This window comes from Vollenhovia emeryi, unplaced genomic scaffold (assembly GCF_000949405.1).
Source record: "Vollenhovia emeryi isolate VEMERY1.0 unplaced genomic scaffold, V.emery_V1.0 DF939150.1, whole genome shotgun sequence".
Taxonomy (NCBI): Eukaryota; Metazoa; Arthropoda; class Insecta; order Hymenoptera; family Formicidae; genus Vollenhovia; species Vollenhovia emeryi.
Window position 1 is genome coordinate 1,954,129 of NW_011967216.1, and position 26,701 is coordinate 1,980,829.

General features: G+C 41.9%; 1 protein-coding gene across 1 annotated transcript in view; it reads left to right on the forward strand.

Annotated features, from left to right (window-relative positions):
* Positions 1-26,701, forward strand: part of LOC105565700 (dipeptidase 1-like) — a gene marked incomplete at its 5' end in the record, with an annotated part of 105,946 nt that overhangs the window by 47,316 nt on the left and 31,929 nt on the right. Inside the window, 2 exons of the mRNA XM_012019107.1 lie at positions 10,627-10,907; positions 11,398-11,554. Of these exons, the coding sequence (XP_011874497.1) occupies positions 10,627-10,907; positions 11,398-11,554 (438 nt within the window). The remainder of the gene's footprint in view (positions 1-10,626; positions 10,908-11,397; positions 11,555-26,701) is intronic.

The window sequence follows — 26,701 nt, forward strand, 5'->3', positions numbered from 1 at the left end:
CCGCTTCACCATCGATGCCACAAATGCCATTTAGTTTCGTCGTTGCGACGCCGCCGCCGCGGAGAATCGCCGCGGGGAACTTTTTCCCGGAGATCGCGCAAAATCGATTGTCTCGCACGCACACGGTGGGACGCGAAGGAAAACAACATCCCGGACAGACGCGAAGGAATAAACCATGAATCGCGTTTCAATTTTTCACGACGAGACCGGCACTCGGAAGATTTTGCAAAGATGCATGAGGCATCGTGTATTGTATGTCATCGCGAAAATGACAAGCGCGAGAACTTGGGTGAAATTTATCGCCGGGTTGGGAAATGGGCCAAGGCGAGAAGAAAAGATCTCGCGCTGCCGCGCCGCGCCGGTACACAAGAGCGTGAAGCGCGTAAATTTAATGGAAAGGCTGGAGTGATATCAAAGTTGTTACATACGCCGCGCGCCAGAAGTCGTGCACACTTCTCCGATTTTATTATAGATTTTCCGTAACGATTTTCCCGGCCGAGGCGCGTTGTGTAAACGCCACTTATTTTCGCAACCAACGAATATGAAAAATTCGCGAAACGTTGCATCTGAATAATAATTGCCGCGTGAAACGCTCTTGCATAAATCATGTTCCGATGGATTTGTTGTAATATGCCGTACGCATCAGTGTTTAATTATTGCCAAGTTTTATTTGGCAACAAAATAATGCCACGTTATTTGCGAGACATATGTTATTATTGTGATGCTTCCTACGTTCAATATTAGCTTTTACTTGCGTTAGCTATGATTTTTAAAACGTGAACAAATATTGCAAACAAAACTATTGCAAAATTAATTCAACGATTAATCGTTGTCGCTGGTTTTTCCTAGTCGGAGGTTTCTTTACAACCGTGTTTGTTCAAGATTTCTCTGCTGCAATAAGAATATAAAATATTCAAGTAAATCACATAATAATAAACAAGTAGACGAAAGATATTGCAAAGCTAAACGAAAATTAAATCTTCATAAATATCATAAAATTTATAAAAGCATCTGGCTGGCCGGACGGACACGACGGTCGGAATTACATAAAATTTTAATCGGATTACGAAAACGGTAGGCAAATGAAACAAGAAGCGCCGCGCAAACGAAGCTCTCGGCGCGCGATACAATCCCGGGAAAAGTGTCGCAACGTTTGAAAGTTAATTCAACAATGCGCGTTATTTTGTTCCGCTCGCGAGAGGATATCGAGGGCCGAAGTTTCAATTTAGATGCTGAGCAGAACTCGCTCGGAATTTCCGGAAGAGCTCGCGGCGCATTAAATTATTTAATTCCAATAAGAGAGGGCTGCCTTCGACGAGCTTTCGTTTTACAAAGGCGACCCATTCGTCCGCCTTGCCGGTTTCCGTTCCTTGCCCGCTCTCCGTTCTTTCTCGTGCCATCGGTCGTATAATTGTTAATTAACTAAAAGCATCGGAAAAGCTCCAGGCTCCTCGTCATTAACGAAAGTGAACGAAAGACAAACGAGAGTCGACGCGTGTTTACGCTGCGAGATGCGTATGATTTCAAACGAGCTTTTATCACGCGTTCGCCGACAAAATTGTTCGGGAAGCTCTTGTGAAACATATTAAAATATACTTAAAAGACAGACATTTCAGAACCAGTTGTAAATAATACTCGGGGGGAAAAAAGGACAGTTAGCAACCCATTTTCGGGTCCCACAATTAGTAATCCAATTATTTGGTTTGTTCGTGACTCTAATCTTTTACGAATTTTACCCCGCGTAACTAAAAATCGCAATTAGCTCTGTCGATATTCAGTAACGCAAAGATAATTTTCACTTAAGAGGCACTAACCGAAATGTTAAGTTGTTTAACTACAAAGAAAACGGTCAGGATTTTTCCCAGAATAGAGTTACGAACAATCCAAATAATTCGATTACTAATTGTGGGCCCCAAAATGGGTTGCTACCTGTCTCTTTTCTCCCCAGAGCACTGAAATTATTATCAGCACGAAACTCAAGTGCATAAACTTTTGATCAGCGAGAGGCATCTCCGGAGGGAAGTCGACCCCAAATTAATCAAAAAGACCTTAAAGTGTGACGTGGTGCATTTGACGCAGCCCAATACAATCCGCGTAGAATAACAGATTGTTATTACACCATGCAATATACGAATACATCAAAATGAATGCGTGTAGACTGTCCGTCTAGTTCTCGTCTGTCTCCCGTGACAAGAACGTAAATTATTGTCCGGCTATTCGACAGACGAGGCACCGCCATTTTCCGGCCAAACAAAAGCTTCTCACCCTCCCCCACCTCCTATTCCCACCCCCTCCTACCGCATTAGTATTTGCGCCAATTGCGACGCGCGCGCGCTCATTACTCAAAACAAAATGTGCGCGGACGTGCGAGTGCGGCGAGCGCAAACGGCTCGCGAGAACAAAGGTCGTCCTTAATTCCGACTAAATGTCCCGTGTGTTAGCGCGTCTCCGCCTCGCCGTCGACATTCGGACCGACGAAATGGCGTAAATTCATTAAGTCTAATCCGGCGCGAGTCTAAACCGCGCGTACGGCTGTCGTTACTCCCCCCGGTAACGTGTTGTCACACGCGGAAAATTTACATTTAACGAGCGGCTTACACAATTGAAGACAGAACGGGCGGAATTAACGTTCCGACCGGCGGGGATTAAAAGAGTCCGGGGGGAGGGGGAGGGGGAGGGAAATACGTGTGCGTGTCGCGATGCGGCGTGAAATGATAATAAAACGAGCGGAGCCCGCGGTATTTGTCCGCCGTGACAAGCGTATTGATAATTCCGGACGGTACGCGATTACCACGATAATTATAATAGTTCTCGTTATTTCTCCTTAATCAGCTCGCGCGAAATAACACTAATGGCCCGATCGCGTGTCGCGAATCGGAATTTTCTTTCTTAAACAACGTTGTTTAACGTCCAGAAAATCATCCCTTTTTCACGGCTCGCTCGCCCGATTCGGCGTTATGCACAGCGCCACTCGATTAAGCTAATTAACAGAAAAACCGGCGCTGCGCCCGTCGCGAAATAAATACAGCGCTAACTTTTGTTATGGTATGAAAGAGGGCGAGTACCGATTTCTCGATTAAAGTGTGCTCCACCGCTGACACTTTAACCGCATGACCAATATTTCATCCATGCGCGGTATTAATTTAATTTTATATAACTCAAATACAAACTGGTGGGGGGGGGGGGGGAAGAAGGCCAATGCGAGCCAAACGCAGGTGCTAGTGCGAAAATGGCCAATATGGAACTTTTTATTGAATTTATAAATTAATCATCACGTACAATTACTAAAAATGCACTGTTTGTTATTATATTTTTAGTAATTTATTGATGCGCATTTAACATAAAAGAGAAACGCATATTATGATTTTTATAAAAACCTATGTGCGCAGTCATAAGTTACTAAATTATTAATCAATGAGTTGTCTTCATTTTTATTTTCATTATTTGCGGTTGTGAGATGCTTTTTATAAAACGTATTTATTATTGCCAGAAATAATATAAGATTATCTTGTCATAATTTGAACCTGAGACCTCCCTCGATCCGTGACGGGCGTCTTAGCCAACTCGAGTGCAGCATTTTTAAATAATTAGGAAGTCGTTCAACGACTTTATAACACGCGAATTCGCAGACGATAATGATTCCATCTAACGAAAAACCTGTGTTGTACGTCCGGAAGTATCGGCGCGCAGGACAGGTAAAAAAAACACGGTATAAGAATTCACATGTTAATTCATTGGGCCGCCACTAGCTTGCCAGGACCTAAGTGGCGTTTATGTTTGTATTTGAGTTATGTCTGTGAAAAGGTCCGGATTAAACTTCAGTTGTTTAACTTTTTATTTTAAACTATTAATTTTTTAAACTTTGAAACGTTTTAAACTTGAACTTGGAAAAAGACGAAGAGACGGATCGTGCGACGAGAGAGCCCGCGCTTAAGGATGTGATAATTGGGCGAAGGAAGTGGGAAAGAAGTGGAAACGTCAACACGTCGAAAAAGTGAGGAGAAGGAAGAGGAGGCAGAGGACAGAAACAAGACGGACTAATTTCTCGGCAGCGCGGACCGTTAATCGCACCGGAATTAAGAGAACGAGGCGACAGTCGAGATAATGGCAAGAAGAAAGGGGGGGGGGCGGGACACAAGGGGGATACCATAGTCTCGAATGCCACCTGCTCTTTAGGCCAGCCCCCCGCTCTCGTTTCGTCCCGACTACCCTTCCGGCTCGGGCTTTATACCAGCCTCCCCGCGGCGGTCTTTGAATTCACGTCGAGGAGAAATTTATACGAAAACTTGACAATGCTCTCGCGCACGCGGTGTCGCTCTGGTCCCCGCCGTCTTTCAACTCCTTTTCTCGCCCGCCTACCACTTCCGTGCACGCATACGCGCGCGTGCAAAGGGGCGGAAAGTGTGTCCTCGGCCTAGCGCGGAGAAGTATGGCGTTTGGCGCCTAGCGCGGCTTTAGACCGGACACACGACCGCGACTCTGAATCACATTCGTTATTGGAGTTTCCCGTCCCCCCGACCCCTCCCCTCGCCCCGGGCGTTCCCTTGATCCCCGACACCGCAACGGCGCGCTATTAACGACGAGTAAACTCCGCGAGGACTTTACGGCTTAAAACTTACCGTCCGTCCTCGCAGCCGCGTCCCACTTGTCCGATTTCCGAAATTATGAACGGCGAGATAAGCGTTCTCCAAACTCGCGCGGCTTTTATCTCCCCGTCGTCGTTATAGCGAGACGTAAAATTTGGCGCACTTCAAGAAGCTCGAAGGAGGAACCTGTTACGAGAGTTTGGCGAGAAGCCTCGTTACGGGACTCATTTAACGAGAATGCATCTCTTAGAGGGGACTTTAAGTCTCTTGTCCGACAAGTTCTTGATGCATCTCTCGCAAATTTTTGCCCCCCCTCCCTTCCCCGTCCCCACGTTTGTTTCAAAGATGGGGGCGGAGAAAATTTTGGACCTATCTGTCAACGTTGCATTACATTCTCTCGTGACTTTTGTCTTCTGTTCTTTTTTTGTATATGTTTTTTGTATAATGTTGAATTTAATGATGCATGTTAAACATATACGTATCTGAACTTTAACTTATTTTTCTTTTCTTTCAAGTAGACTATCTTTTTGCCTTTTTTTTCAATTATTCACCGTATCATCTTCGCTTGTGTATAAATGTACGCGAGTGTACGCAGTGTAATGAGCTCGAATTCGTGGGCTCGCCAATTGCAAGCCCAAATGACTGTGCGGATCAGTCATCTCTGCGTATTTCTCTATATTATGATTAGCTTGTATATGAAAGGAAAAGAAGCTATGACCGAAATATCATCACCGGATATGTCCCAATGTTTCCTTTTCCCGTTCAGAAAACAGAGGGCCATGATAAAAGAAACTCAGATATCGATATGCGCGGGCACGGCCAACATGTCACACAGAAGTATCACAATTTGAACCGAAAGTACAGTACATGTATAGTTGTATACACTGACCAAAAAATGTTTTTAAGCTAAGTAAATAGATTTACTTAATTGTTTTCACTGAAGTAAATATTTATTCTACTTAAATAAATATATAATATCAAATTTCAAGTAAATCTATGTATTATATTAAGTAAATTAATTTAAATCGTTATGTCTTCTACATTCAACTGAAGATTTCATGAGATATAGAATAGTATTTATTAAATGAAATAATTGTTTTTGTTAAATAAGAAATTTTCTTAGCTATGAAATTACATCTTAGTAAACATTTTATAGAATTAAAATAAAATTCTTTTAATTTAAAATAATCCATTCTTTGATATTTAATAAATACTTAAATTAAAGAAATGCATGTTCCAATTTGTTTTCTATTTTTTAAATTTAAGTTAATAAGCTATTAGGAGCCTAATAAATAATTTTCTTGAGTAAAGTAATATTTTTTTGGATTAAGATACTGTTTTTATCAATGTACCGTCATTATGTCTTTCCCATAAAAAAAGCTTTGTAAATGTATTTTGTCTAAACACTCTAAACCATAATCCCCACGTGCGCGGCATTTATCATTTAATCTTCTAGCAATTTTATACAAGGAAGCAGTTTTACTTTTGCTCGAAACATAGGTTTACGCCTCGACCGTGCTTTTCAAAGAGCGAAGACGAAGGCGGGCACTCGTCACAGGCGGATCAAAGCCGATGTCCTTTGCAGCAGTTAATACGTTTACGAGCTTCTTAGTTCCATTAACCAGACACAAGAAGGAATCAGCGATGGCGTCCGCCTCCGGGTTTCACGGCGTGTACCTAAAGAGCCAACTACGAATCTCGCACTTCGCGTCTCCTCGAGGAGTCGGGGCCCGGACTTAATCGCGTAAGAACACGTCAGACGCGGAAGGACCTCCATTATAGTTACAGAATACTACACAGCTATACGGAGTAAAACGGCACGGCTGTACGGGATATAGTGTTAATCGTAACAAGTGGGTACACGTGACACCGCCACATTTTACAATTGCAAATCAAAACGGGAGTATAGCTGAGCACTATTTTTCAAATATGGAAATTTCGAAATCTTTTATTTATATGTCACTTTTGTTATTTTGTCGGGTTTCTCGCATATCAATGTTAAAAAAATACTATTTAAAAAGTCAAATTCCGAGAAATACCAAAACATGGCATTACACTTTGACGCGGAAATCGATATCTTCTGTGCGAACTATATTTGCGAATCGTTCTTATAATAAAATCCTATTTTAATCTTCCTGTTAGTTCTCGTATTCTCTGCAGCGCGAAAATAAAAGGTATATCCTTTCGTAATCAGTCACAAAGAACTTTTACGGTATTAATACATTTAATAATTTTTTAACTAAAAATATATAATTGAACCTTTAAATATTTTCAAGCGCCAGGAAAATGTCATGTTTTTAGAGACACATTGGCCTCTCGCGCTAATGAGAACAATTTCATTCTAAGAAAAGCACAAGTTGAAACATTGCATCTTCCGTATTTCGCGTCTACATAACCGCCTTATGTGTCGTTTCATTTTTAAACGCGCTCAATTAACGCGCTTAATTAATACGTTTACGCTCGCGGTAAAAACTTTTAGCACGGTTATAAAAGTACGTTGAATTCGCTTTTTCGTTAAATTCCGGAGGAGCAGCGCTAAAAGGCGGTCGCCCATTATTACTATCACGGAGCGACAATAATTGTCTTTGCGTAGCCACCGTGGAGTACGAATTAATTTGTCGGCGATTGCTCGCGCGAAGAAAAAACGACAATTCGGAGTTGTTCTCTTTATTGCGCCATTAAATAAATTCCAGCGAGAGAAAACTGTCTTCGGTTTTGGAGATTACATTCAATTTTATCCCTTGCATTCGTATTTAATGAATAAAATGAAATGCGTTCATTGAAAGAAAGAAGAAAAGACGCCTGCAATCACCAGGCTTGATTTTAAACAATGAATTACAAGTGCTATCAGGAAACGCCTCCCTCCCCCTCCCCCCCCCCTCACCCTCCGTCAGTTATATGCACAGAAACGACGCGCGTCCATAGCGCTTTCATTTTCATTACCTTCAAGCAGCTATTAATTACCTGCAGTATCGATAATCGATCCTCACCGAGCGGAGTCGTGAATAAGAAAACGGAGAAACGGCTAAAAATGGAAATCGCGCTTCGCTGTTTCGCGCATCGACGATAACGCATTTCTTTTGCGTGGGTAATGCCGACGATAACTTTCGCGGTTTAGCTCGTTGAATCTGCCGGCTTCATCCGGCGTTCGTCGCTCTCGTTCGTGCTTCTCCCGCCCGCGTACGAGCATCTCGGGAAACTTCGTATCCCTCGCGTTATTGTGTGCCATAAATACGGAAAACTTGGCGCTGTTCTATTATAAGAAAGGACATGCGTGGGGTAGGAGTTTCGCCGAAAGGAGCGTCGAAAAACGGCACATCCGCCATGTCGCTCCGTATATGCCTCTCCAAGTGTTTCTTACATTTTTCTATCTGTGATAACGAGATTATCTTCAACTCCGGTTTCCAAAGTGTCTTTGATTATTGTTCGCTTTCGTCTTTAATTGTACACAGTTGAAACATTTGTAAATTTAACGGACATCACATGTCCCAAACGGCCCACACAAATTTTTGTGTTAATTTAACATAATACGGATATGTTAAATGATTCACACTAATACTCTGTTAATATTTTAACACAAAATGATTGCAATTCTCAAAATAATTTGAAATAAATTTTGTGTAAAATTAACATATTTTTTATGACAAAATGAATTTTTAAAAATGTAATTTTTACATTTTACAGATGTAATAAGTCAAATGACGATGCGAAATCACTCTCGCTCATGTTATATAGAATAAAATCAACATTTTATTCTGTAAATTTTAGTACATTTAATGTACAATTTAGTAACAGATAAATCTTGTTACTAATAACTTGGCGCGAGACACTACCGTGTCTCGTGATATAGAACATATGTATTGTGTAAGATTAAAAACATATTGGGCTGTTTTAACATTTCCCTTCACTTATTTTAATAATTTTACATTTGAGGTTAATTAACACAAGAGCAATATGTTAAATTAACACATGAATGTGTTAAACATTTAACATAAAACTTTTAATCGGCATTTTTTTAACAAGAAAACAAATTTTCCAACTGTGTGTCGAAGTTTTCATTGAAAGCTTACAATGTAACATGCTTTTCCTAGCTAATAATTAAATCGGAAATAATTAAACTCTCTAAATACTTCATAAATTATTGCTGGGGGGGAGGGGAGAAGGCCAATGCAAGCCAAACGCAGGTGCAATTGTGCGAACATGTCCAATATGGAACTTTTTGTTGATTAATAAATTATGGACGACGAAAACGTTGGCGCGCGCCAATTACGTTTTACTGAAACAACGGCGCAAGCCGCGAAACGGTTTTCATTATCACGGATGGTGTCAATCGTCTCAACGAAGACTCGCGAATTTGATTTGATTTGCAGCGACGCGAAATCCGATGAGTACCACGGAGTATCGCGAATCGGGGCGTACACGCGAGAGTTATGACTTGGTGAGTTGTTTACGACAACTGTGGAAACTGAGAAAATTCCCAGAGGCTCGCCAAGTATCTCAATGCCCCTTTCGCGACTGTGTTCTACATTATATGCTATATAGACGCGGCAAATCCGTAGCCCAGGCGTTAACGTGTTTTATGGTGGTCGAAAGGAGGGCGAACAAAAGTTTGCCGCGCGTTACCCGCAGAGCGTCGCAGTGACGCCGCGAAGGAGCCCGCCTCTCGTCCAGCGCCCTCCTTCGAGGTCTGCGCTTCCACCCGCGGCGGTTGTATTTTTCCGCGGACAGGTTACAGCCGCCGTGCCCGTCCGTTTCCGCTGCATGCGCCACTAGCGTAATGCACTTTCCGAAAGACACTTAAATAGTCGTTAACACGCGCGATTGTCTGACTTCGGCCCGGATACGCTTCGCCCGCGTCGAAAAGTCTCGCACGTGTCGCGAGACGAGAGGATTTGTATCCCCCCTCCAATATATCGACCATATTTGAAAGATTTTGGACAATTTGTGCGAATGCCGTTGCAAATGTAACGTTGCAGTACGCGCAATGTGTAGTAAATTAACGCAACAAGTTTTCAACAAACCCTTTTAATTAGAGGAAAGTCCTCTATTATGAGATAGGCTTCTAATATGAGATAGCAGGTTTTCAACGTCCAATCATAAGTCTTTATTCGCAACGATTACACGATCTAACAATTAATTTTCCAGCACACATATTTCACTCCAAAGGCAATAAATTCACGATAAAACCAATGGATGATGCTTATTAATTTAGCAAAAACCCTGCTATCTCATATTAGGAGGTTATCTCATAATAGGGGACTTTCCTCTATATGTATATTAATCGGAAGAGGCGCATCTGTCTTCAGTGTGTTATGATAGCGTGTTATCAGTTTTCACGACGAAAAGCGCAATTATGCGAAAAGTTACAATTTTTCAGCTATAACATTTCATTACGTTAAAACCTCTTGCAGCGCCCGGTCGCGTTACCTTGTCACACATTGTGTTTGACTTCAGTTAGTCAGGAAAGTATTAATCTTCCAGTGTCGCTTACTGCGCACGTGAAATTACAGACAAGTAATTATTTATTTCCACAAGCGTACGCGTCCGCTGGATAGCAGCATGTAATCTCCGCGGCAGCTATTAACCAGATTAATTAATTCGCAAGCAAATATTTCGAACGTGTGCGCGATGTACTAAACCAACCCAAATGTTCTCTGTGCTCCGTGAACGAGATCCGTTTCGCAAATTTAGTTGCCGCTCATATTGCATCACCCGAATTGACGAAAGAATTGCGGACAAATGCATCTTAGCATATAAACTAATAGTTTAACAGCAAATTTAATATCGAAAGATGAATAAAAGTCGTCTAAAAATGCGCGTTTCGTTGTACGATCAAAGTGTGTTTTAAAATTTGGGAATTAAAGGCGAATTATTTACGAAATCTCTATACGTAGTCTCAGAAAATCGGTGAAATGTTAAAATCGTTTCTCGATTCCTCGCAACAATTTCCCCGCAACAAGATTAATAAATCAGCGAGGACGACTGGCAGAGGAAAACGAGGGAAATGTCGCGAGCGTAAATTTCGGATTTCTTCTTTCAGACCACGTGCCTAACAGAACTGCCAGACGTGGCGCCTTGCAACGGCACCTTGCGACTACCGCCGCCGTGCGAGGACTCGCCTAGCAGCGGCAGCAGCAAGGATCGCAGAGACGAGAGTCCGCGCAGGAGGTGTCGGCTGTTGGCGCCTGTCCTGCTCCTAGTGGCCGTCCTGCTCCTCGGAGGCCTCTGTCTGCCGTTTCTATTACAATCCGCGCCTGCCACGCACCAGCAGAGGCTGGACGTGATCAGGAGGATTCTCACTGAAGTGCCTCTGATCGACGGGTGAGCGTTCGTTACCGTAAAACCTCGCGAGCGTGTCGCTGGCCAAATTAAGGAAAGCTTCGATATCACGAAGACGTTTGAAAAATGCAAAACGCTCCGAAATTTTCCACGCGGTCGTGTTTCCGGAGAACACAATCTCGTTAATGTACCAAGTAATTATTTCAACAGATCATATGTTGTATCGCATAATGATATGGATAGAATTCCAGGATACTCGAAACCAAATGTACATTGCGATTTAATCTTGCTTATTTATCTCAAGTAACACATTGTAATCTACAGATCATTATGCATTTCGAATTACTGTTCAAACATACTCCGCAATTCAAGTATAATGTTCTATACAAAATACGATATTCGAATAGAAAATATCTCGCTATAATCAAGCTATAATCAACGATAATTGTCCGCCCGCGCCGTTGAGTGTCGCGAGATATCGCGCGCACGTTGCACGTGGTGTCCTTGCAAAACTCGTATTTCTAATTCGCAGGCACAACGATTTGCCCTGGAACGTCAGAAAGTTCGTACACAATCAACTTGGCGAAGTCAACCTGAGCAGCGATCTCGGCAGGGTCGACCCTTGGGCCAGATCAGACTGGAGTCACACGGACATCCCTAGATTACGCGCTGGCCTCGTCGGTGCACAGGTAAATTCAACATGGCATTCATTAGGTTCTCCGTCCTTTCTCTCCGTCGACCGTTGTTTCCGTCCCGGGTTTTCCCCCCTTTTTTTTGCAAAAGTGCACCATCTGTCCCGACATTTTAGTATCGTCTCGCAATTTCTATGTTAATTCGTGTTACGCATTCATGGATCAAAACCACATTATTTTGTCAAAAATCGGTAATGAGAATCGCACGAACGTTACGAAACGTTGTACGTCAGTTATCGGAAATTAAATGAAAATAAAATGTATCGAGTCTTTTATTTATCGCGGGATGATGTCCGAGTAGATATTTTGCTGACGACAAATCGGACCTGTCGAGAGATTAATTGAAAATCGGTTTAAATAAGCCTCGATTCCCTTACGTGACGCCAATGGTATGAAGATTAACGACGATTCGGCGCTGACACGAAGGTCCGGGCATGCCAAAACTACTTTGATGCAGCGAATTCACGCCCGTCACCGCACTAAGAATGATATTCAATTGCGGGCAATTAGGTGTCAAAGGAAGCAATCGAAACTTAAACAAAGACGCTCGCCGCGGCGTTTACGAATATGACGGGCCGACCTTATCGATAGCGGAGGGAGCCGTCATTGGCGCAGAAATGCAACGTGCAGTTCCCCAATCGGACCCGATACGTAAAAGCCTCCAATTATCGAAACATATTATTCGAATGGAATAACTATGTGCGCAATTGTAGCGAGTGGCGGTACCGGCGTTGTTGCTAAAGCGCCCATGCAGTTTGCAAACAATTCCAATTCATTATCGGTTCTATCTGTAGCTATTCGTTGTAACGGATCGGCATTGGTCGGCACACCGCGTCTGTAATTCTACTCGACTACACGGGCGGGCACAATCCAATCGGATCGTGCCAAACGATGAGTCGAAATGCCTAACGATGATTTGCACGCGAGCGATAAAAGAGAAAATTTACTTGCCGCACAAATGCCACTTGGCGTAACGCTGATCAGCGATTAACTAATGGCACTATACCGCGCTGTGGAGGACCGCCCACGGTCGATCGCGGACTCTCTCGATTTGCCGTGATAAGTCCCGACGAATCGAGTGCCGTTCTTGTAACGATGTAACAATCGCGTCGACGAGATGCAAACCGCGGTCGACCGCGACCCCTCGGATCGGAAACCAGCCGGGAATCAGCCGCGGCTCAAGCCGAAAGTCGCTAAAACCGCGGTCGCCGATCTGTCGCACGACGACGACCTCGCCATAAAATCGTCGTGCGCGCGACGTTATTAAGACCTCTCGATAAATCCCGAGACTCTCGGCCGCACGTCGTTTCTCTCAATCGCCGGTCTTGTATCTCTCGATAAGTTACGATCGTCGAAGCGGGTCAACAAGTGAACACTAACTCTTATCGGAACCAAGAATCCTGCCTGTTCGATCCCGCCCGTCTCGCGCCAGTCTTGCCGAGATATTGGCAATCGACAGATACAGACGGCGGAAGGAAGCATCATCTACTTGGAGCCTTCATCGCCGCGTCCGCGAGGTGTCCCGAAAAAGATATATATATATATATATACCGGCGACGAAAATTGATTCTCGGTATCGAGAAACACATTTTAGAGCCACTTGCCCGAAAAGTTCCGCCCGAAACATCCCTCCACTCCGATAAATCTTGGTAATTTTTGAATTGTTAGAAAATTTAATTTGAAAACGTTTGCTAACGATTTCTCATTTGTATCTTGTCTGCGGGAAATATCGATTGCTAGTTTATCTGGTGATACGTGATTGAAAAAGCAGGATATACGCGCAGTGATATATGTATACGCCAATAATAGCCAATGTATAGAATCCGTTGCGGTACTCGAGAGGCAGAAAATAGATTCCTTTGATCCCCGGCAACTACTCAATTTTTAATCCAATCTGGCAAATGACGACCTTTGAAAACTTCAATTAGCCGCTGATAAAGTCATATTATAGCCTCGAGCGGGAAGAGATTGATTGTCGAAAGCAATGTTACCTTCACCTGTCACGTAATTTGTCGCGTCAGACATTGTCTCCCATTTAATTCTGTCGTACGATAAAAAAATCGAGATTCTGCACTGCGAGAACAATGTTACATTTGATAAACCAGTATGAATGGCCAGTATTTTTAATAAATTAGATCGCGTGTAATAATTCATTAGGTTCTCATTATTATTATTATAGTAAGTTTTCCAGCTTATATATAAAACATTTGTAAACGAGAAATACAAGCATCAGTCACTTCTACTCAATTTTAAAAACTATATTAAAATTTACACGACGGTACTTTAATGTTAGAAACGAGTCGATAATAAAAACAAATGCAAACTATTCGTCGTCGACAATAGGTAATTTGATTGGTCGAATAATTGCGCAGGGTTCGCTGGTTTTAATCATTTCGACACAAAAATTAGATATTTCTGTTTGGCTGTGATCGAGCGCTAGGATATTTATTCCACAAATAAGTTATTCAACGGATTGAAAAGAGCAATAAGCGACGTAAAAGCGAGTCATAAAGGCTCGTAAATGATCTAAATTAATCCGTTGCTATTATTGGCGTATTTCCGATGCTGCATAATTTATCTATATCGGAAAATTTCATGGATAAATGAAATGGCGTTTGTACCCGATTCGATATTTATAACCTGTTACTCGCTTCGAAGCAACACATTACAGCGTGTCGGTCCATAAATTTTATATCCCTGATATAATTCGCGCGATCAAATGCGAGGCGCATCCTTATTCTTTCTAGTCCGTTGTAATCCTCATTAATCAGGCGACAAGAGGATAAAGTAGACGTGTAAACGAACACGATCGAGACTATCGCGCGAGAATTTTGTGCCAGTTTCGTCGATTTACGTCAAATCCAATCTCCTGGGACGCTGCATTTATTACTCTATCTCTCTCTCTCTCTCTGATCGTGAATCCTTTTAATCCAGACAATTTATTAATCGCGCCGATAGACAGACAAGTGGTGGATTGTCATTCTCCTTTCGATAGAAAAGGATTTATAAATCTACCGGTCTCTTGTAATATTAATCGACTGCTTAACGCTAAAGATTATCTGCTATCCGATTATTTGCGATTATCTGTCGGAGCTCAGTATTTTACATTTAATCTATAAGAATGCGTCGGAAATCGTTTAATTTCTTCTGCAGATCGAAATTTAATTGCTGAAATTTCCGCAATGAAAGTATTTTCTATACAAATATATATTTTATACTTTAATGGACGAGTCAGAAACGTCGTATTCTCGATGATTAATGAAATATATTTATTTTTTGCGATCTTGAAAAGATAAACGCCGCGAATTTCACATCATTTAAAAAAAGTAGCATGCGTGAAAAATCAGATATATTACTGCCGATGCTATCTTCTAAAATATCGCGGAGAGAGGATATTCTTCTTCTTTTTTTTACAGAAAACACGTCTGAAAAATATTCTCTTTGTACTTTCCCCAAACAAAAAGTTCTCCGAGCAAAATTCTGCCAAAGCGCTCGCGGTATTCAAGTACCTTTATCGCTTTACGCGCACAATTGCAATTAGAATTTTAAAGAGAAACTCTCGATAAATACAACAAGAGATCGGATGCCGATTATTTAATCGCTCAATGAGCTGATATATCCCGACAACACCGAGAGGGGCTTCGCACCTCGGTCTGCGGCTATATTTGCGATTAGCTCTAGCCTCTTCCTCTCATCTCCGTCATCGATACGGGCGTCGCGCCCGTTCGCTCTTGGCCCGCGGAGGATATTAATGGTCCTCTGGGCACGTTCCATGACAGAGGCAAGCCAATTTCGATCTGGATCAATGGCGACGCCATAATCAGCAAAGCCCTCGGCAGAGCCATTCACTTAGGCCGAGGCTGCTGGCGGCAATCGTGGCGCTAATACGTCGCTATAGAATCGCCAATACCTAAACTCCCTCTCGCCCCTCCCCCCCCCTTCCGCCCCTCCCGCTTTCTGTCTTCACTCTCGCGTCTCCTCGCGTCCTGACTGCGCGTATGACCGTTCGCATTCACATCGTGCCCCATCGTCGGACCGCACCTTCGAGATTAAGCCTGAAATTAGATCGTGCCCGAGCGAGTGGCCACTTGACGAGGAACGATCGCGTGACGAGAAATTATCTAGGAATTTTCGATCCCGCGCGGAGAAGGGCGTTTCACGATGAGCGACGTGGAGTAGTAAAGTAAGAGCTTGATCCGTGCCGCGCTTTAGCTGAACGTTAAATAGTCCGGGCGAGGATTCTCTCTGTTTGGTGCATCCCGTTAATCACGACGACGGTTAGCAAAATATAGACGCGAAAGTGTAATAATTTGCCTTTTCATTAAGATTTTGTTACATGATTCCGTTATTAACGTTCTACCGGGAGATACTCGTTGAGGGAAACGCCCCTCTCAGTTCTCCGAACAAAATTCGATCACGTTTCACTCCAGCATAAATCCACGATAACGAGTTGCGATTCTTCTATGTGTATAAGTTTCATTCGCCACGCGAATATTCGCCCGAGGCTCGGTAGCGAGGCATACCGAGCGATTAGTCATAATGGGCCGGCTCGTATAATAGTCCGAAGTCAAGAGCCCACGTACTCATTACGTATTCTACCTGGCTCGTGCTGCAGTCGGAACTTGGACAAGTTTGCACCGACACTATTTGAATGTCGAAAGAAGGGTGGGGGTTAGTTTGGCGGACTTGGTAACGGGGCTGCCAGTGTCAATGGGCCGGTAAGGTCGAAGGGAAACTTTAGGCTTCGATTATCAAGGCGCTAATTACGTCGACTCGCGCGTACCTCGCGTCGCGCTCAAGTCACATTAAAATTTCTCATCGCCAATCGGCGTCAACGGTAAATGTAGTCTAATATATTTAGAAAAACATGTACAATTTTCACGAGGAAAAAAGCCCGAGAATCAATTTGCGCAAACATCTCTATTTAGCTTTCTTTATATTACCGTGTACGTTTTTGCACGAACGTATTTTACGAGCTTTAAAGTTTCACGATTATATATAACTCCGGATTTCGGTGAAAAATAATTAAAACGACACGAGCTAATATATTTATGCGTACGATCAAGATAGAATGTTCTATACTTCACGAGATGTATCAATCATTTAGAATTATCTTTTTACTTTTTTATATAATAGATGAATGCAATAATAGTTTAGTTTAAATTAACCTGTGAGATTCAGAAATAAAGCATGCATTGACATAAACAATGAATCAGGCAAAGAAATTGATTGCAAATCCAAATTTGACAAATGAAAAAAGATTTCTGTACTTGAAACACTTTTAAACACCTTTACAGTGTAACGTTAAATTACAGGTACGAAATTTAAAACGTTTCGGACTCAGAGATATCTTCTCGGCACATTGCGATCGCTGAAATCGCCTAGCCCAGTTCTCAGCCGACAGTTGTCCCCTTTCGACTTAATCCTTTCGCGCCTTGATCAGCCAGTAAAAATATAACGCGAGCATTCTACCCTCTGAGAACTGACTGTTGCAGCGCCGGTAAACTGTTGATTATTGCCGACACTCACTTTACTATTAATTCCCTCGTTCGCGCAACTTGTGGCGGATTAATCGCGAATCATTCGCGCCTCGTTACCGAAACATTGTTGCCAATTTACGACGAATTAGTAAGTGACTTAATTAAAAACTTTGCGATTTTATTATTGATGGTATTCGCCTTTGCCGGATGGAATTTTAAACGTCGGCGAAAAGTTCGATGCGATCGTTCGGGAGAAAGAGGCTGCCTTACGATTAAACGCACTTAAACGGCCAAGTATCATGCTTCGCTCTAAGGCAAGTTTATAATCTCATATAACAACTATTCGCTCTCAATGAAACGCTTCATACTTAAATGCTAATTCGTGAAAGTCTTCGTTCGTGCGAAAAAAAATATAAATTCATTTCGCCAATCGTGGCATTCCGTTTTTACATTGATGTCATTATTTAAGGGCAAACTGTGCGAAAATTGAATTAAGCTCTCGAAACCGTTACCCTTGAAATTAGCAAATTAGCGCAAACTAATCAGAGTAAACGGTTCGATCAAAGATGTCGAGCCATCAATCACATATCGGGTTACAGGAACGAGAATGACAACCGACCTGTCACTTGTCGCTCTTGTTACCTGTTTTTCATTTCAATTTGTATGATCTATCTACAGCTACATCCCGCACGTTATTGTCGGCACGTTGCTGCTACATTGCATTCTATTTATTGAAACTTTAGATATGCGAAATATTCTATTATTCCTTTGACTTCTGTTATATTTCGCAATTACGGTTAAATTAAATTCTCGTGATCGTTACTACGAGAGTAATCTGTTTACCAAATTTTTCATACGATCTACGATAAACGTAGCGATCATTAAGATTTAGTAATTAATTCCAGTAATTCGATTGCAACCAAAATAAATTTAAAAATCGTTTTGCACGCTGACATTTGTAACAAATCTATTTGCTCAAAGTGGAAAAATCGATCAAGCATCGAAGTTGCACAATACAATGATGATATCAACCGAATAGCAGATGTCGATATGTCAATCACTTTTGAAAATCGTCAGAATTTAGTCTACGTCCTTATTCACCTTCGGTTTCTACGAGAAGACACTTCAACATTATGAAGATCGATTATTTTCGACAAACAATAGTCTTCAAGCGATATTTCATTCATTATCAAATGCAACGGTTGTAAGATATTGCAATTGTTGACAAATGACTACGGACAGCAATCGCTAGCGTCGTTGATGATCTACTTAGCAAATCCTTTATTCCCGCAAACATTAATAGAAAACGTTAAAAAATTTTTATTATTTAAACAAATATCTTCTACATTAATTAAATTCGTGTGGCTCAAATGTGATGAACGCGAATTTGACTAAACACGAATTTGAATTTCTTCTACGTTAACTTGCAATATAACTGTAAATATCTTCTACATTAAATTGCAACGTAACTGTAATTTTTTCCACGTTAATGCGTGCGTGAAAAAATACAGTGAAATGAACAATTCGGGAGATTCAGCTTGTAAAGTCTAAATCAATTATTTAGGGATCCTCAATATCCCATCACCGCGGTGTACGTTATACTGCCAGGGCTCGATTTAATATCTAGCATCAAGTGTCAAAAATGCTAGCCGTCGCTGATGGCGATCGAAAGTTCACGCTGCGAGCTTTCTTTCAGCTCGTTGTCAATCGTCGACCGCGCATGTTTATCACGATTTGCGAGGGGGTGGGGGTTGGCAGGGGGAAGGGAGGGGGAGGGGGGGGGGCAATCGTAACCGATTGCGATGCGAAGTTTTACGAAAGTCAGTGGGTAGAGCGGCGACAGGTGTCGATACGTCAATCAATTCGATCGGATCGATAGGATTCGGCATACGCGTCTACGTTCTCGGCCGGCGAGGAACGCGAGCGCGCGGGGCATGGGGAATAGACGAGGGAGAACGCGAATTGGTCGTTATTACGAGAAGGGGTATTATATCGGCGTGCGGTGCTGATGCATGCAGGACCGGTTTACGCGGGTCCATTTATAGCGAACGCACGGGCGCTACGTCGGTGTACCACTATCATAATTAGGTCATATTGGATAATAGCGCTGCACCTGGCCATTCCGCGGGAACAGACCTCCCGTATCCCCGAAAAGATGCATACCTGATCATCGAGGAGGCCGCGCGCGCCCGGGCTTAATTTGCATTCATAGCATAGACGATGGGGTAATTAGACAGCGGGACAGAGGGGAAATTAAATTCCTCGGGGGAGAGGGTCGATATTTAATTTCGTGACGGGCGGAACGCCACTTCGTCGCGCTTCACGTCCCGACGTAGAAAAATCTATCTTTTTACATACGCCCGACGTATTGACATTGCGCGTGTGTATTATATTTCAATTTGTTTGGCTTCATCTTGACGAGGGAATACAGCACGGCAGTTTGCCAACGTTTCCGATTAATTGTTGGCTATGATGATTAATCAGATACTACGACCGCCGCATGACAATCAACATGATTCTAATAAGCAAATAATTGTTTTGAAGGTATTTTAAAATCAATTTTAAAATACCGTCAAACATAGGAACAGACTACCCCGTCCACGAATGTTCCATAAATAGGCAGACAACGATGCTCGTACAAACTGTTTTATTTCAAGTGTCTCGAACTCAGGCGCGTCGTGATCAGCGAATTAACGAAGAGTGCACGGCCTTCTTCTCCCGTTTTATCGGCGACTGATCGAAACCACCGGTTATTTTTCCCGTCGTTCTTGCTGTTTTCTGATCGTAAGGTGCACCCACTAACGAACGCGTTTTATCGCGTGCCGTTCGTAAAGAATTTTATTGATTACCCGGGCTCTCTGCCAAAAGGTTCATTCCCGGCATCACGCAGAAGACTTACGTCGATCGTTTTCGGACCCGATCGGGTACGAAATATCGTGATCGAAAGCCCGCGGGACATTCCTTGAACGCCCGATCTCGTTACATAAGCGCGGAATAACAGCGACGAAAAAATTCCCCTCGTTTCACCCGACGCCGAGAAACGAGTAAGCGAACGAAAGAGAGGAGTCTTTTCCTCGCTATTATTTCTCCCGCCTATGCAACCGGAGCGAGCCAAATCGTTGTTTACCCCGATCTGTAACTTGGCACCGTAGCCATCCGCTTTAAGATCGCAAATAAAATTCCGCGTGCAATTCGATTTTCGATTCTTTCTGCCGGGAGATATAACGAGGCCCTAGACGAGACGAGAGAAATATGGAGACTCGGAATTTCTAATTCTCTTCTCATCTCAGAGTACCCGACCGAATCTCGCGGAAAGGCAGACAAATATGTCCCCTCGACACAATTGCAGAAAATACCAAACTTATTTATTTTTCTCTCGTTTAATTCGAATTACGACCCGTGTCCATCGGATCATTCGTAATTTTTGCGAGCCAACTCTTTCAAAATAGCTCAAAGTGGATCGCAAAAACACGCGTTTCAATAGCGAAAACTTTTCTCGCAAGAAAAATCAGTTTGCTTTCTTACAGCAGTGGACTGTTATTCGTACGAGCGTCGTTCAAGTAGTAGACAATGTATCGTGCAAGACTTTCACGGAAAATCAGGTATGCGCATGAAATTCGACAATACGAGACGAACGGGGTCTACGTTTCAATTCTTGGACGGTAATTCGGAGCGAGTAAACATCGTCGAAAGGGTAGGTTAGCAAAAAGAGATAACAGTTTCCGCTACCCCGAAATTTCCACCGCGGCTTTCATGTCCGACATCTGCCTCTCTGCAAATTTATTTATACCAGAGCTCCCTACCTTCGTGTCAGCGGTGAAAACTAGCTTTTCAACCCGGTAAGACATCGCTTAATAAATGACCGAACTTATAGAAATAGTCTAAGCAGCGCGATACACGCACGGCACACGGAGAAGAGAGATTCTCTATAAATTACGCTTTATTTATGCAATGCTAAACAAAATTCGAGGACAGATCTGCCTTTGCGTTTCTAAAAAAACTAATCATGGAAATCGTTTTTCCGGTATCAATACTTTTTCTTCTCTTCGTAAAACTGTCGTAATTATATTCAAGCATGTAATTATATAACACTTGTGCGATGGGTGAATTTCTAAATATTTTTACATACACATTTCTACAGCAATCTCTTAAACTAGTCACTTTCAATTTGGAGCTGCTGCATAATTCGAGATTATTGTATCAACGATTCGGCGATAATCATGATTAAAATGACGCGTGTGAAGCTCGTCTAATCTATCTAAATTATTTCGTGCGCAAAATACGCGAATGATGAATTTTATTTTGCATATGCAGTTTTTGAAATTTAAATAATTTACCTCGCCAAGGAACATCGCAGTTGCACAATTCACGTTTGCAATCTAAATTCTGGTTCGCCTCTCGGATATCCAATTCATAATTCATCTCCATCTCCGTAGCGCAATTTATAAGACGGTATGTATACTGTCGTTTTACACAAAACGAACTAAGCGACCCCTGTGTTTGCGCGATCTCACAGCGATGGAAATCCGAAATTAGCGGAATCACCGTATGCGGAAACACGCGCGCGCGATTGCTCGTTCGCACTCGGGTCGTCTATTGACCAAATACGAAACTGGAAGTCGCTACTAGACGCCTACATATAATCCGCGTGTCAAATATTTCAATCCTGTTTACTTGATTTGTGCATCAACAAATTAGAGAATTTACAAAGCCTATTTAACATAATCATTTCAGTTATTTCTGAATGCTACATGCAACAATTATTTTATGTAAAATCGCACTATAAATTTCACAATATTGTATATTTAATATTATAGAAGCGGCGCTTTCGGCGCGCTGAATGGACTTTCCTTTCAATATCGAAAAATTCAGCTTTTTCTTCAGCATCGTAATATTGCACTTTCTTCCCGGTATCGAAAAATTGCGCTTTCTTGCAGCGTCGGAAAACGTACTACAATGTCTGCTCGTCCGAATGCATTGCGCATCAAGCACGACAGATTCGTCAGTGCATCAAGCACAGATGTATCCAACAGACAATGTATTGTACATGCAAGAGGAGAGCTACTATAGAGAGATGATGTAGAAGGATACGGTATATAAATTTATAAGATTTCAGTTAATATTGCAAAGAAAATGTTATTTTACTGTGAATGTGCAATGCCCTTAAATCATCAACATCGATTACGGAGATGTCATCGACAACATTAGCGTCTTCAAGTGGAGATAAAGGTATCGTTAGTATCCTAGAATCGTCCCCAAGGGGGTAACCACTTAATGTAATCGTAGGACAGTGTCTCCGAAATCATTATGAAACCCTTACGAAATCTCCGTGTAATCGTTTTGTCTTAATTTTCAAGTTTCTTCACTTGTTAGACAATAAAAACATTAAAAGTGAAAAGAATTGTTAGACGACATTAGGCTGGCAGATGGTTTATTTATTTGATTCCAACGTTTCGACCGTACGAGTTGTGGTCCTTTTCGAGGAATTTGATAATAAATATTACGTTATCGATAATTAATTTTTTATTATATTAAATAAAATATATATCGCAAGTTACGTTAAGTGGTTACCCCCTTGGGGGCGATTCTAGGACACTAACGATACTTTTATTTCTACTTCAAGATGTTATGTTGTCGATATTAAATTAAAAACGGAGGTTTGACATCCATCACTCGGAGAACTATGTTCGAAGGCACGTCCATTCTTTCGTTGATAAACGTTAAATTTGAACATTTCCTCAAAAAATTTACTACTTTTAGTGAATATCCAAATATAATATAATAGTGTATACCTATAAGCGCGTATTATTTGTTTCATAATAAGGTTGAAGTAGTTCCCGTTAGAACAACAGTGAGTTGAAACGTTTATACACTGTTGTGCGCAAATTTAGAACAATAAACAGTAGATACAAATACAACATTACTTCTTGTTAAGACCACGGTCCAGAGTAGTGGGAAAAGTGGGAAGCAAGGAAACACGTTTTCTACCTAACCGAATACCACAATCTTAACTGAAATTACCTCTACAAGCAAATGCTTACTAGTAAAATCAAAAAAATATTATATTTCGAGGAAATCTAACAGCTCTTTGAGTTTTTACAACGTCACATAGCTTTAAGCGTGCGTATAAGAAAATTGTTTGCAATCAGATGAAATGGTGTGAAATCAAATGAAGTCATGTAATCGGTGGGGCTACATTTTAACTAGTGGTTACCCCCTTAATAATCCCGATGGGAGAGAGCAAGAAACTACGTGTATTTGTCCAAAGCGCCTGTTTCCGATATTAGAATACAAAATTAGGATATCGTAGAGCGCGGAGAAATAGAAAAGAAACAGATATGTTAAAAGATATCGTCGTATCTCTCGGAATACGAATAGAGTTTATTAAATGTTGGACGACGTTAAACTGGCTTTAAGGTGGTTTAATCTAACAATTTATTCCAACGTTTCGACCATCCGGATTTTGCTTCGAGTTGTGAATCTCATTTCGTCTCGGTGGCTATACTGCCAATTGTTATACGAACGGCTTACGGACAAGTTTCTCCAATATTTTGTAGATATTTCCTTGAAAAGGACCACAATCCGGATGGTCGAAACGTTGGAATAAATTGTTGAATTAAACCACTTTAGCCAGTTTAGCGTGGTCAAGCAATTTTCCTTCCTGTTTTTAATCAATTACTGGCGACAATAATATTCTTCTTGTGATATTATTTATTAAATGTCCCGCGAATCTTTGAATCCTATCGAAAGAAATCAGACTAATAAGTATTGCTTGTTATTACATCATCAATTGCACAAAATATTCGACGAATTACCCGAGGCGCGCGTACTTTCATTCCGTCTCTCCGAGAGTTCCTTCATTTTACGAAAAATCCAGCAATATCCTCTCGCTCAATTTTTGTTATATTTACCACGTATGTACGTATGCCGTGACTTTATGAAATATAAAAAACACTCATCCTCGCATTATTACTAACGGAGGCGGTGTCACCTACCGATTTCATAACTTTACGGTACACTCCACCTTGTGCCCGGGCATCGTGATTTTTATAACGCTGCGATAGCACGATCTGGCTGTCGAGCGACGCTGGAAGAAAGGAGGAGCGTTTGATATACGATATGAATGATTCGCGTTCAATTATACGAGCGGGAAAGAGCGAGCAATAGATAAAGCCGAGAGCTCGTTGCAACGATAATAATCGCCCGTTCGCTTCAGCGAGAGGTCCTGCGTTTTACGCGATTATGCAGCGCAGGGAAGCTATTCCGCAAGAGTCAATGCCGCGACGTAAAGACATAAAAGCGCGATCGTAAAATCCACGCGCGACTCTTTGCATTTTCTGAAAAATGGTCTGAAAAATGTTGTGACCTCGATAGAACAATATCAAGCTAAATTTCAACGAGAGCCTCGGTAACCAATTGCTAAAATAAAAACAATTTCACCGCAATGCGTTTTTCACGAGCCGACGCGCGAATTCCAACCAATCCGCCGGTTTACAGAAAACATTAAGCGTTTATCAATCACAAAGTTTCTGATTCGACGTAATAACAGAACGGCTTTCTTTTTCCCTCCCAATACCAAATAACGTCTAACAGAGGTACGTACAAAGCCAATGGAAGAAATACGGGAAAGTCGATTCCTTCGAGTGCTCGGCGAGATGAAAGAGACAAAAGGTAATAGCGCTCATCGCGATTCGTCGTACGGCAGTAACGTCGAATGAAACGCGGTTGCGCCATAATCAGATTCGTTTGCAGCGGCGTATCATTTGACCCCTCCCGCCTACCACCTTTTCAATCCCCCATCGTCGTCCTTCTTTCATCCCACGCGCGCGCGACACGGTTTTGCGTTTCATTTCCCTATCAACGTTCAACTCGCGCTATTCTAACAAATTGACGGTGGATTTTATCGACGACGATGGGACCGAGAGTATGCTTTGAATTTTTTTTCCCCCCTCGGAATCAGATAGTACGAAGCGAATAAATGTAGACAGCTTGAAAGAAGAATGTATCCAAGGCAGAGAGAATCTGCAAGGATGGGAAAATTTATGCTAGAAATGCGTGCACGCGAGGAGAAGGATGAATCTCGAGTGTTGCGCTTAGTTTCGGTAGCGCAGAAATAAGAAATATCATAAAACTTCGGATGTAGAAACTCTTTGCATTTTTCAGAGAAATAAATGCGTGTTGAACGCTAAGATAAACAAATTTCATATAAAATTTTCCAGCAATATATCACACATTTACGTTATCTCGCCCGCTTTTATTAATTAACAAATTTATTACATTTTACAATTACTTTAAAACGTAAAATTCGCGTGCTGTTCTTAACAACTTTTCAAAATTGCATTAAAATACAATATTATTTTTTAAAGGCAGCTTTAACCGCGCACGCGAAGAAATGTAGAATTTGACATTTGGCATCTTAAACAATAATAAAAAAGAAAAGCGGGGAACTCTGAGTGCGCTGCATGATATTTAAATGTTATAAAAATGTCTGTCACTCTCGACGTCGAGCAAACAGTTACGATTAAATGCAACTGGATGAACCGAACTTGATTAACATGCATAGAGAGGTAAGTCACCAGAGAGAGCTTTCGAAGTGCATTTTAAAGTTTGAGATATTAATCCTCCAGTGATAGGGCGCGCCGACAAAGCTATTGCAAATTACATGGATCACTATATTGTGCGCGACATGTCTACTATGTTAACATACTGCAGAGTGGACTAACACGCATAATCGACGCATGTAATCAATCTTCATTCCACACATGATTCCAATGCACAGCCTAATTAACCCTTCTACAGTGTACCTCTAATTGACTGCAAACCCGTTTTTATATTATTTTCCCGACAGTGACATGATAAGGATATTTTTCACTTGCTTTCCGCGCTCAGTTAAAGCCCAATTAATTAATACGGATATTTGTTTCGATTACTTAATACGAATAAAGATGTCATGTATCTAACAGAATTAATTTAAATAGTTGCCGCGGATCATAAAAAAAATTGTAGTGTACACCGCGCGATGCGGTGGCGGTCGAAGGCCACAACAAAGGAGGACCAAAGAAAGCCGAGCAATCAGATTTGAAATTCCGGGCGCGTTATGAAACGGTTGCGAAAGCTTCTATCTCTCTTTCTGGTAAACTCCGCCGGAGATACCGGCGGCTTCTAATTCAATTATCGAAACAATCCCGATGAAAGGCGCGACCATTGTCGCCGACGAGAAGCGGGCGCGCCCGTGAAATTCAATTTTTTACTTTTCCAGAGGCCCCGCTCTCTTGTCCTTTCGCTCTCGTCTGGACTCGGATAAATATTAAGATCCGGCTAAAGGAAACTCCGTCCGCGTTGCGCTCTCCGACCTCGTTTGTAAATCGGACTGAAAACGACTAAGTGAAACCTCGCGACAAAAGGGCTAACTAAAAATGGTCCGAGTGCAACGTAACAAGAGAAATTGGCCGGTATTCTCTTCCCCTTTATTTAGCAACGCGCTCAGCGCTAACTGTTACCCGAGCCTTATTGATCCGAGGGAAAGATTGAGTACTTAATGTGATGCGACGGATGCCCATGTTTCATCGTTAAATTGTGTACCGCGTTAAAATTAACATTATAATTACGGTCGATCGACTCGCTATCGTCTTGCCGGATATAAGAACGGTTATTTTAAAAGTTT